Source organism: Sinohyriopsis cumingii, chromosome 7, assembly GCF_028554795.1.
Source record: "Sinohyriopsis cumingii isolate HCF-2022 chromosome 7, ASM2855479v2, whole genome shotgun sequence".
In the NCBI taxonomy this organism is placed as follows: domain Eukaryota; kingdom Metazoa; phylum Mollusca; class Bivalvia; order Unionida; family Unionidae; genus Sinohyriopsis; species Sinohyriopsis cumingii.
In genome coordinates, this window is record NC_142967.1 from 75,393,231 (window position 1) to 75,407,129 (window position 13,899).

Below are 13,899 nucleotides of genomic sequence, written 5' to 3' on the forward strand. Positions count from 1 at the left end.
ATATTTCATTGATTAGTGATAATCATTAAAACAATGAAACCACCTCAGAGTTATATGATATGACAGAGAATTCCATTCGTAAACTTTATTCAACTAGACATTGCTGTCATCAATAGAGTACATATTTATTTTAAATCCGAATTTTACAGCATACTCTTTGCTCAGTGGCATAGTTGCTCTTCTGGTCCGACATTTACACGTCAATGTCATTTGCTTATGTTACGTCGCGTCTGCATGTTTCTGGCATGTTGTACATGTACATGAAGAAGTATAGCATTTTATACAACGTTATTTTGTCTGTCGATCGGCATTAAAAATTAATGACACTGTCAATACTCGATTATCATAAACTAAGTACCAGAAAGAAGCAAAACCATCAAATTTGGTAAAACCTAACAATAATTTAATTATCCATGTTATGCATGAAAATGTGAGTGGAACATACAGTATTATAGAGCCAATAAAAATAATGCTGATTAAGCTCTAAGAAAGTCCAAAAGAATGAAAAGTTGCGTAAAAAGCGGGAATATACTGGTCCGTCAAGAATCGTGGCATTGTCAAGATACCATTGTCCAGAAATTCTACGAGTAATTCGCAACAGTTTCAGAATAACATTATAGTCCAAATAATGAATACTTTCTATTCCTAATAAACAGTTCCAAAAATGTTTCTCCTCTCGAATTATATCTGTGTGTGTGTGTGTGTGTGTGTGTGATTTGGATTTTTAACGTAGCTTTAACAATTTTTCAGTCATATCGCTACGATGTCTGCAGTGTAACAGTTTATAGTGATGTCTAGCCTTGGGTCATCATGCCGCAGACATGTAGCATGATGTCCCACTCAGTCACATTTTCCTGACACCAGGCCGACCAGTCCTAAAACTAACCTCTTAATGCTGAGCGCCAAGCGAGGCAGCTGTTAGTACCATTTCTGTAAGTCTTTGGTATGACTCGACCAGGGATCGAAACCACGACCTCCCTCATCAGAGGTGGACGCTCTAACCACTAGGCCACCGGAGCGGTCGAATTATATCTAAGTATAATATTAAATACGTCTGCAAACTTACAACAGGAACATAACAACACGTTCAAAGAAACAAAGAAGTTATAGCAAGATACTATGAAGTCTTCGGATACCCCTCATATTTACTTACGGAAGTTATACGATATTTGTTACGATCGTGCTTGTTTCTTGTGTGAACAATTTTTTCGCCCTTTATTCACCTTTTTCATTTCTTTTACAATCTAAATCTAATGATATTAACAAACGATTGATAGTAGCTGTCATCACCGAACACAGTCTATTATGGACTGTGCAAGGTCCAAATCTGAGATTTATTTTTACGTTGAATTGTAAAACTGGCAAAAGGATATAATTCAATGTATATGCGTCAAAAGTTGAACCTATAGACTGTTAAATTTATCATAATACCACCAACATATTAATATATGTTTAAACGGTCAGCTGTTATCTCATGACCTAATACCATAGACTGACAGAACTCGTCCCAAAGGGAAAGTCAATTCTCAATCATATCATGTACCGTCAAAACGTCACTTCCCTGATATACTGAACACATAATTTAGACCTCAAAATTTTCACTGGTATTCCCCATAATAAACAAATGTTTCTGTTTTTTTCAAGTAAAAAGAACCATGACAATTTCCCATTCCGTAACAAAGAAGTAATTTAAGTTGTATTCTTTCATAGTATAATAAATAAACATAAATAAATATGTACAAACCTCTAGTTTGAAGATCAGGAAATACACAAGTTCCCATTTCGGTGTATATTATAATGATCAATCCTCAAAAAAGCAGTTCTCCACAAAGTTTCTGGTGAAGAAGGATGGGGATGTCTTGCATTCTATTGTCAAAAAATAGTTTGGATTTACTCTGAATACTTGCAAATGACCAAGTGATGCTAAGAGGCAAAAGTCGTATTACCGCATTTATAGCCTTACGGTTTCCGCTTTATGTATGTAAATGTTTACTATCATGTGTGTTCCTGCTTCACTTTATGTTCAGTTTCTAATGGTAACTTTGCATTTGTTGTTGTTATGTCTTCATTTAGTGTAAGCTCAATTCTCCCTTTCCTTTGATGAAAAGAAAGAGTCTCGCTTATTTTCAATCAATGGTGTCCTTCAATCCGTTTCATTGATATGTGCTTGTTTTATTTTCCTCAAGTGTCACTTCAAATCTCCTCAGCAATACAAGCGACTTAGTGAGTGCTTAGACCTTGACGTTTGTATTCCGAATGATTAACAATAATAAATAAATCCATGGGAACGATAGACATCACTTAGAAAGAAAAATCAAGTATACTTTACGTCATACTTGAGTATCACTGAATATTAAAGAAGCATAAAAAAATGTTGTCGCTACAAATGGTGTTTATTTTGAATAAACAACTTGCTGGCAAGAAGATGAAATACGACACCACTAGAGCGATTTCATTCAAATGAAAATCACACTGTACATTAGGGCACCCACTTACTGTGTACTAAAACCATTTACCTTTATTCATCAAATTTATTTATATTAAAACCAAATGCTAGTTTCTTTGTTGACTTACCTACTTGATGATCAATATAACTTTCTTTAATAACGTACAATTATATATCCAGGAAGGAATGAAAATCGTTGCAACTTAAAACAAATAGTTCGTAGCCATACGTTTAATCGTAAAGTATCCATTATATATTTAAATATGTTATGTAACACACACACACACACACACACACACACACACACACACTTCCAACACCGACCTGACATCGCGCAATGTGTGATGTCTTTATTCAGTATGCAAATGACTCAACACTAAAAAAACAACACAAAAAAAATCTGTACGATCTTTAGGCCAAACAAAACACGATTTTCTAATTTTTAAAATGTTTATCCAATACGTGTAATCCGAAATTTTATGCACTTTTATTTGGCTTGGTTTGTGGCTTTGTGGATATAACACCATTTTACAGCACATGATAGGATCTCTAAGGCGGCCAGTATGTTTCATCGAGGAAGATCCAGAATCGAATGGATGATTTCCCGCATATCCACGTTGGGCGAGCCGAGACTCATTTCACGTGGAATTGGTCTCTAATGTTTATTAACACCTGCAATCGGCATGAAGGTATCACACATAAAAGATAGAAAGATACATCGTATTCGCACACGATTTTATTTATACAAGTTCTCCTTCTAATAATATTTTTTCCAAATTGTAAATTAGTGACTAACACTTCGATAAAAACCAGTGGACGATATCACGCCCTAAAGTGCTTTGATGTTTTCGGATGTGCTCAGACCATTTACACACATTTTTGACTCAACGCTACGACTGTGCAGTGTGTCGCTATCTGTTTATACACGAAAAATGGCAGGCCACCAGTATTATACCGTATATTTAATGTCTGTAACTAGAAATCACATTGTATTGAAAACAAATTCTATATATGACCAATCAGTGCCTTGAGATCATGTTTTGTACTCAATTCAGTCTCGCCCAACTTAACTCAGTTAACGTTGTTGTCTGTCATTCTATTTTAAGCATCCCGTGATAGGCAAATGGGTATCACCTTCATTAGGTATTACACGTCCCACGCATCCATTATTTCCATGTAATACCTTTTGGTTTTCAGAATCTAGTTATATGTGGTATTTAGTTGAAGAAGTGTATTCCTTGTGTTTGTTGATTTTCATAAACAGAACGATAAAACTGTGATATAAATGTATGTGCCTTTAACAATATAAATTATATGAATTCCTCCATTCGTACATATAAAATGCCAATTCCTAATATGTTTAAATAAAAAATATGAATTAACCAAAGCTCATTATGTCTGTCTGATTGTTCTCAAGAGAAGAATGTCTGTCATTATTTCTTTTATAAACAGTATGACGACCTTCAACATTTGCAGGTGAGCAGCACTTCTCACAGGTTTATAACACCTTTACCTTTCGTACCGAAATTTCAATCCATCTTTTGGACCAGTGATCAATCCGTTGCTATCTGAATGAGGGAGGTTAATGAATGAGTGTCTCATTATTTTATTTACTGTATGGTGCTACATTTCCATAACTTTTAGCAAAGTAAAACATCTAAGAATACCTCTTCAATATTTACAGTCCATACAGTTCTAAAAATACTTTACAGTAACAGATCACCTGTTCTGAATACAAATTCATTGCCGAATATAATCAAAATATGCTACTTTCATACTTTTTGCTTTCGTAGTCTTGGACTAATGGAAATAATTTATTTCCTCACTTCCTCCATTCAAAAAGAATGAAAATTCATTGAACATACTATCATTTACCACCACACTCCCACCCATTTCAAGGAAATATGTAACATGCTTGTAAAAAGTAATTTTAATTGATGGAAAATAACTCGCTTTATTCAAGTTTTATAAAATCGACACAGAAGAATGTTTTATCTGTTTTTTGAAATTAATCATTTTTCTCCATAATAAGAATATTTAATTGTACTTGAAATCAGCTCAGTAGTTCAGTCGTCCTCATTGGCAAAATCACGTTTCAAGTTAAAGTTAACAGTTGTGGAGACCATATTGGTCTATGACACATCTTTATTCCTACTAACTAATATATGCCCATTTTATTTTCTCAGTTAACTTTACATTATTAGAATAGTGCAGTACTTTTCGATAATGAACACCTTTATACTGCACGACATGGATGTCGAATAATAGAATCGTGTATTAGGAACTACTTTGTAAAAAGAACCGTATACACACATATTGTATATGTTTTTGTGTTATTAGATTGTTTTTGAATGAAATAAACAAACTGTTTCGTCCATTTGAAAGTAGCGATGATAAAGTTAACGATGTGGACGAATTCAATGAGTCACAAACGAATCTTTGAAACAAAAAAAAAACAAAAACAAAAACGAATCAACGTGATATTTGCGATGTCAACAACAAACGTGAGAGACGCAATAATTGAAAATACAATTCTGATCAGTTAAATAAAGTTATTCAGGAGAAATCTTAGTAACTTTTCGCAAATATAAAGGTTCATAATATGACCAGTGCTCTCTAGAGTCCATCAAAATGGAACAGAAAAGCACATTGAGGCCAAGACCTATCGCATATCTATCAGTCACGTACCATTTTATAAGTCAGTCAAAACAATAAATTTGAGAGAAACAAATGCAACTAAAATTTTGGTAGGAAACTAAAAGCATCAGAGCCAATAAGCCAAGACGACGTAAAAGTATTATTTCCGCTTACTAAATGGACTTTCATACAACAACTGCTTAGCAATTATCCCGTTGAACTGTTTTAATACAATGTTAGGCTTGCAATAGAAGACATATACGGTACGATACAGATCTTAGCCGGAATCCCTCCACCAACAGTAATGCAAGTGACAGGGCAAAAACGCGTCTTCTTAGTTGGTAATAAGAATAGTAATAAACATACTTTCATTTCTACGTCTTAAATTTCCTCAAAATGTACTTTCTTGGTTAATTCTACAAATCCGAATGACATGACACATGTCATGGAAAACGATTCATACTGAAACTGTCCCGGAAGTTTGACTACATTTCCAACTGAAATCACATTCTTCTTACTGCACTGAATTGACCTAATATACCATGTCCATCATAAGCAGAAAAGTAGAATTGACTTAGATCAACAGAAGAAGCAAACTTCATCCATTCCAAACCAACTGGAAACGTTTATTCGATGTGCATTCATTCAAAATATGTCTCTAAAATTCAATATTAAGTAGATCAAAACAAGTCTTTTTAAAACTAATGTCGAGCGCGCGAAAAGGCTCAGTGAGTCGCAGGGCGGTGTTATGTGCGCATTAATATTGTTACTATGTACTGATGAATCTACGGTAGTATATTTATTCTGAAATACAGCATAAATTCAGTAACTTTGTTTCTGCTTGTGCATTCCTTTATTATTAAGCCTTAGGTAGGAAAATGAAATTAGTATATAATAAAAAAATGTTATTGCATTTGTATAGGAAAAAAAAACTGTTTATATTTCGTAGTAATAGTTCACTTCCAAGGTCCTGCAGTATTGCTCAGACAAACACTCGTTCATACTGACCCATACAAATGTAGTAACCTAGAAATCTTCATTAACTATCTAATTAGAAAATAAAAGTAATTGTTACGACTATTTGGTCTTAAACTAAGTAACGGAAAGAAACAAAAGCAACAGGTTTATTAAAATAAAGAAATAATTTATTGCTCTAAGTTACAAAGTGATAATTGTAGAACAACTTACATTATTTGAATTAAATCCTAAATAATCCTAAACTTTCTATCACTGGTCTACAAAGTATAGAGTATTCCAAACTTATCCCAATACTGAAAGTGCTGCTGTACCGTAAGTCTTGAACAGGCTGATGCACCAGAAATCCTGATGTTAGACAATGATATAATCCAGAATGTCTTTGAATGAATCCACAATAATCCCAAAGTAGTGATTTAGTCCAATTCGTCAATGAGCACTTTGTAATTCCATTGAATAATTCAATACACGATTCCTCTCAAATTATATCTGATCACCATATTAAATGATTTCACAGACTGAACTTTAAATGGGAATGAATAATTTTGTTTACCACAGCCTTACATAGGAACCTAAGAAACAATAAAATGACCATGATATGGGTCACAAGTTCCAAAACATTCTATGTTTGTAAATCAGACTGGACCTTTAACTCAAACTTATTGACATGCCAAAAATCAGGTACACACAATATATATATGTATGTGTGTGAGTGTGTGTGTGTGTGTGTGTGTGTGGCTTTTCAGGTTTATCATGCCGTCAGTGTGGCAGGTGTGGTGTGGGCTGCTTTCAATATTTATTTAAAGTACCATGGAAATCCCATCCGGGCTCTATTTTGGTTGGAAGTTAAATCAGTGAAAAGCTCCGAGCCCACAGTCAGCATAGCCGACGTTTAAATGATTCAATATACAAAAAGCGAAATTCATCTTATAACAATTTAATGACAATTCAATAATCAAACGATTACAATTTCCTAAGTACTCTCCTTCAGCTCGACCCTGTGGTAGCCTGTAGCATCATTTTATTTGCAGTGTGAGATAGCTTTCCACCTGTCCTTGTATTCTACTCATCTGTGTATTCGTCTCTCCTATTCCTCTAATTACTTCTCCTCTTCCTACCGACTTTCTCCAAATTCCTTTTCCTGACGGACTCCGACTCCTTCTTCATTTTATCCTCCTTGACTCATTTTCCTCCTCCTTCTCGACTATCTACCGACTATACTTGTCGACTCCGACTGTTCTGCTAGTCGCACTTCCATCTCCCCTCTTAGAGACTCGGGACCCACTGAACCGAACGTTCTGTCCCCCGAAAAGCTTCCTTTACGAAGCTTTGTCTTTCCTTAGAATCTATTTCTAAGTTTTCCTGCCAAATTACGAGTGGCTTTCTCGGAGTAATGCTATTTCCTCAGCAAGCATCCCAGGAGAACTAAATTTGTGCTTGCTAATTAGAAGTTATAATTCGGATCGAAAGTGTTATCACATCCTCCGTCTCAGTTCCGATTGGATGTCTCTTTGATCTGATCCAATCAAACTTAGCGGACAATGTCTAACCACGTGGGGACGGATTTAGAACACGTCCTGGTCCTCGCGTGTTCCTCCGATCTTTGTATGACATAGTTGGGAAGTCGCTCGATCTAAAGCCTGTGCCGGTTCAATATGCCAAGTCGTCTCTTTGGTCACGGTAACCTTGCGTATATATATATATACATATACATATATATATATATATATATATATATATATATATATATATATATATATATATATATATATATATATATATATATATATACATATATATATATATATATATATATATATATATATATATATATATATATATATACATATACATATATATACATATACATATATATATATATATATATATATATATATATATATATATATATATATATATATATATATATATATATATATATATATATATATATATATATATAACATAATACATGTCTGAATACAGACCTTTTCCCATATACGATATTAATTGCTGTCACACCCTATTTGATGATTTATAGATTGAGTATGCTTTTGGGGGGTTCCAATAAGAAAAGGAACCTCACAGTTGTTTAGCTCCATTAAACCCTTTTCGAGAAGAAAGATTTAATATTAATTTAATGTGGTTATTTGGAAAGAAGTTGATTACTCCAAATTCTTTCGAAAGCCACTTTGTGTACACATGGTGGTGATGTTGGAAACACATTTCATTCTGGTCACATACTTAATTCGCAAAGGATAAACCCGGTATTTAACTCTCCAGCTCTAGCAGAATCAATACAAAATTGCTACTCATAGAGCCATACCATCAAATATAGTTACCTGTAGGATTGAAATATTTATATTTCAATGTAATATGTAAATTAACCATTGGATCTATTGCAATTCTATTTAGATCTCTTCCCAAAGAAAGGGACAAATTAGTTTTGGGCTGTTCATTCATCGGTCTGGCTGTCACATCATTACTTGTAAGCAAGCTATTTTAAACAAATATTAATTCAGACAAAACCAGGAAGGGTATTTATATATCTTGAGTAGGTTCAAAGACCCGATTTAGTATTGGTAACTGACCTTTGGTTTTAATAATTTGAAGACATATATTTACTTTTTTGTATCGTACATTGTTATAAAAGCCTTGTATGCAACATTAAGAAAGTTCAATTCAAGTTGACAAATGGTCTTTGACTGACGAATTCATATTCTATTGAAATAACCCAATTAGACGCTCATGCATTTGTGGTAATTATTCAGCTGTTACACATTTGGATACATTTGGGACTTGGAATTCTTTAACATAAACATTGTGAGGAAGATAAGCGAAAATCTCTTGAGGTAATCAAATGGAATTTACAAGGCATATTTGTAATATACAGATGATCCGATTAGAATTTCAAGTCATTATTGCAATTCGCTCCATTATTAAAAGCTAATCTTGAACTTTGTTTACCAAAACCTTGTTTGTATTTTATTGTAAGCATGGTAACAGATGAATTATTTAGCTCATATGCATTTGTCTATGTTTATATTTTTTGTTGGAAACTATTTTATAAACCGTGTTTCCAAAATATATTCTTGCATAGACTTTTCATGCCCTTGTGACCTAGGGACTATAACTGCACCATCACCAGGGTCTGTGACTATGTTTCCTAAAAGTAAGCTTGCAGTGACTTCTCAACCCTGCGACTGTCTAATGTTTTGAACAAAATACTGTTGCACCCTAATAAGCCCACACCTCTCAATAGGGAATACAGCTGCACCATCACTATGGTCTACATTTCATACACCATCTGTTATTATATACGTTGGTGTTAGCTCATCTCATTAAAAAAGCCCAATGTCTTATTATAGTGTAAGACATGTATAAAGGTAAGTTAATCACTTGGATCTACTTTTCCTAATTTGTAACTACTGAACTCTTCCATTCCTTTAGTTTAATGTTCCAGATTCTTTTTCTTTTTGACTATTAAATGTTTAAGCCTTCATTTTTAAGTCAACATCAAAATAACTTATGGAAATTACTTTCAATAACGTGCACTGCTTGAAATTTTCATTCTAGATAATTAAAACTGTTCCGGTGGCGTAAGTGGTCAGAGCTTCCGTCTCGGATGCGGGAGTTCGCGGGTTCTAAGCCCGGTCGATTCATACAAATAACTTTTAAAAATGGTACTAACAGCTGCCACACTTGGCACTTAGCATCAAAAGGTTAGTGTTAGGACTAGTCGGCCAGGCGTCAGGATAACACTGGACAACAAATTTTTACAAAAGTCATGTTACTGAAATAAAATTAGTCAATTCTTATCAATTTTTATGTGCTGAACACGAATATGACAGTCAAATTGCAAAATTGGCTCTAGTTTTTTTGTAATCTGCAAGAAATTAATGTTTACATAACGAAATGCATTCCAATAGTAAAAGGTCAACTGTAATAGCCTACCTATAAAAAATCAAGTCATTGACTACATCTTAGATTTCTTCGCCTGTCTCTTGTACAGCTGTTCGGGAGCATCTCTGAGGAGTGTCCAGCAGTAGTCAGCCAGCATTGTAGTGGACCATTTTCCCTGGTATCTTTGTTCCATTGTTGCGATATCTTGATGAAAACGTTCGCCGTGTTCATCACTAACAATACCACAGTTGCTAGGAAAGAAATCCAAATGGGAATGAAGGAAGTGAATCTTTAGAGACATATTGCAGCCAAGTTTCTTATACTTCATCAACATGTCTTCTACTAGTTCCTTATAGTTTTCTGCCCTAACATTTCCGAGGAAGTTTGTAGAAACTAGGCGAAAAGCATTCCATGCTTGTTTCGCGTCACCTTCCAGCAAGTTGTTGAACCGGTCATCTTTGAAAAGCTCTCGAATCTGAGGACCCACAAAAACTCCCTCTTTAATCTTTGCTTTGCTGAGTCGAGGGAATTTTTCATGCAGGTATCGGAATGCTGGCAAAGTCCGGTCAATGGCTTTCACGAAGTTCTTCATCAAACCTAGTTTGATGTGAAGGGGTGGTAGCAAGATTTTCTGAGCCTCAACCAGAGCTGGGTGTTGGATATTCTTCTCTCCAATGGCTACATTCTGCCTGTGAGTCCATTCCTTCCTCATGTAGTGCATTTCCCTTGCTCGGCTATCCCACTCGCATAAGAAACACATGTATTTTGTATATCCTTGCTGCAGTCCCATTAAAAGGGCAACTACCTTCAAATCACCACAGAGGTGCCAGCTGTACTTGTTATACTCAATGGAATTCAGTAGCTGCCTTAAGTTATCGTATGTCTCTTTCATGTGGACAGCATACGCTACTGGAATAGATGGAAGAATGTTTCCATTGTGCAAAAGCACAGCCTTGAGACTCAGTTTCGAAGAGTCCACAAATAGTCTCCATTCTTGTGGGTCATGAGTGATTTTTAAAGCATTCATGAGGCCCTCAATATCGGAACAGAATATCAGATTACTTTCCTTTCTGAAGAAAGGCTCCAATTGCTGGTGGCGCTTTCGATATGCAGTAATTGTGACATCTTCTTCTAGAAGATTCCATTGTTGGAGTCTTGATCCTAGCAATTCTGCCTTGTTCTTTGATAAGTCCAAATCACGAATCAGGTCATTTAGTTCTTCCTGTGTTATTCTGTGTGGGGTTGATGATGCACCACAGTGAAAATCTGGATCACTGCATGCTGATGGACCAGGAGAAGAACAGGTCGACTCACCTTTGTCTTCGTCAGATGAATCAAGAGAATATTCTGCTGGAGGTTCTGGAATAGGAAGTCCCTCACCATGTGGAACTGGTCTCAATGCAGACGGAATGTTTGGGTAGACTATTCTCGACTTCTTTCGCTTCGTTATTCCGCCGGAAAGAGGAGGAACCAAGCAGAAGTAACAGTCATTTAGGTGGTTGCTTGGCTCTCTCCACACCATTGGGACTGCAAACGGCATTGATGACCTTTTGCAATTCAACCACTGTGAAAGCTGTGTTGTACATGTAGCACAGCATATATGCGGAGCCCAAGGCTTGTCTTGGTCACCAACCTTGCATCCGAAGTAAAGATGATATGCCTTCTTCACTTGAGAATTGATACTTTTCTTCTGGTTGGCAAATGTCACTTCCCCACAAATATAGCAAAAATTGTCCGCGGTATTAACACACTTTCGAGGCATTACTGTTCTTTATTGTACGTAAATGGATAAAATAATAAGTTTTATGTAACAGTAGCTTGAACTGTCTCGCACAACGTCTAAAATATTTTAAATGCTGAACCTATCTGATTGGGCTTTATATAGTACACTGCTTACGTCAGCTTCAGCAGCCGCCTGGCATTAGTATAATAGGCCTACACATGTATAGTACACTGCTGACATCAACTTACTTCAGCAGCCGCATGGCATTAGTATTGCATTGCATCAGAAAATGATGCAATCAACTGTGGATGATGTGAGCATGATGGTATTATGCAATGTTACATCATTATTCCGGATGTTGCTGCAGTCCTACTGGAGAAATTTACACAGTGAAACATAGAAAATGAGGTATATGAATATCTTCAAAACGAGAGCCAATACAAATTTTTCACGGTTATATTCGTGTTCGGCACACCAAAATACTACAGATTAGGGCCTTTTCAAGTCAGTAATGATTTCACTGTTGACCAGTGTAATATGACTGGATGGGTCATGATGCTTCATGTCTGTTACAAAATGCTCCAGTGCAGACATCGTAATGATAATGATTGAATAATGTTTAGAACTACGTTAAAATCCAAGTCACGAACTCATATAATTAAAGTATGCATGCTGAGGAAATTTGAAGAGATGAAGCTCTCAGAGACGTACACATTATAATATCCAGAATAGGTCAGTGTGACATAGGTCTATGTGACATTCTTTGCCCAGTTGCTCTTATTAATATCAGTGTTTGTTTTCACATCTTTGTCGGTCAACATAATTATACAGACACTTAACTGGATCTTCAGCAACATCGAAAAATATTCATGCAAAACTCTCTTGACAGCCCAGCTATAGCGAGCGGTTTGTGATCTCTGCTCGTTTTTCGTCCGATCCAGTCTTTCATATTTTCTCAGACGTCGAGTTCAAAAAATAGTAAATCCATGTTTTATCACCTTTGAAAATCTCCCCAACGCCCTTGGTCGCTCATTTCATATTGCACAAACCTTTTTGATCTCGATTATTAAATATATTTAAAACAGCTGTCGATTAATTACGTGATAATACAAATATCTTCCGCCGTGTATTGAGTCGTTTTATCAAAATCACTCTTCAGAGCAGCCACTTCCTGCTCACCAAAAGCAGGCGCCGTTTCTACAGAACATGGATCATTTTCCATGGATTCGTAACGATTCTTAAAACGATGGAACCATCTCAGAATTTTATGATATGGCAGAGAATTACATGCGTAAATATTTTCCAAGTGGGTATTCACATTATTCAGAGATTACCCTAAAAACGTACGGATTTTACAGTATGATCTTTGTTTTTGTAGCTCCGACCTGACCTTCATACTTAAATGTCATTTACTTATATTACGTTACTTCTGCATGTGTCTTGCGTACTGTTCATGAAACTGCATATTATTCGATAGAATGTTTTTGTATCTGTCTATAGGCGTTCAAGGCACAAAGCCGAGGTAACAAAATATTTAGAAGTTTTAAAATACGCCTTGTATTTATTTACGGATGTTATAATATATCTGTTGCGACCGTGCTTGTTGCATTTTGAACAATTTGTTCGCCCATTATCAACCGTTTTCGTTTCTTTTACACTCTAAATCTAATGATCAAAGGAATGATGGCAGCTGTTGTGATCAAAAACAGTATATTAAGCACTGTGCAAGTTCCAAAATTGAGAATCATATATTTATGTTCACTTGTACAACTGGCGAAAGATAACTTAATGTATATACGTCAAAAGATGAATAGAAAAGAATGTAAATTTATCACAGTACCGACAACTATGTGATTTAACAGTGTAATGGTACATACGTGGGTAGAGATAATTTTACTGTAGATTCTGTCAGGGTCTGCTTGACACTTTAACATTAACATAAGGATTATACTTGCCATCATATATTTTTGGCTGTAAGGGATGGAATCTGTTTTGTTTAAGGCATGAATTGAATTTTAATTAGGACTCGTTTTGATTAACGGTTAAAGCTAAATGGAGTGCAATGTTAACGCAAGGCCCATAGCGGTAAAATGACAAGAGTTGAGACGAACCAGGAAAAAATTTAGGAAGTCGAAGGTTATTTTGACGCAGATGTTAAAAAAATTATATAGTTATCAATAAAGTTGGACTAGAGAGGATTATTCTGACTTCTATG

The 13,899-nt window shown here is 35.3% G+C and overlaps 1 protein-coding gene across 5 annotated transcripts in view; it reads right to left on the reverse strand.

The window, feature by feature from the left end:
- The window catches only part of LOC149795540 (uncharacterized), a 124,627-nt gene that overhangs the window by 33,604 nt on the left and 77,124 nt on the right, over positions 1–13,899 (reverse strand). Inside the window, exon 2 of one of the 5 annotated variants that reach the window (XM_089965344.1) lies at positions 1,745–1,866. The exons of the other annotated variants lie outside the window; for them this stretch is intronic. Coding sequence (XP_089821470.1) covers positions 1,745–1,781 — 37 coding nt within the window. The 5' untranslated portion in view covers positions 1,782–1,866. The remainder of the gene's footprint in view (positions 1–1,744; positions 1,867–13,899) is intronic. 5 annotated transcript variants of the gene reach the window in all.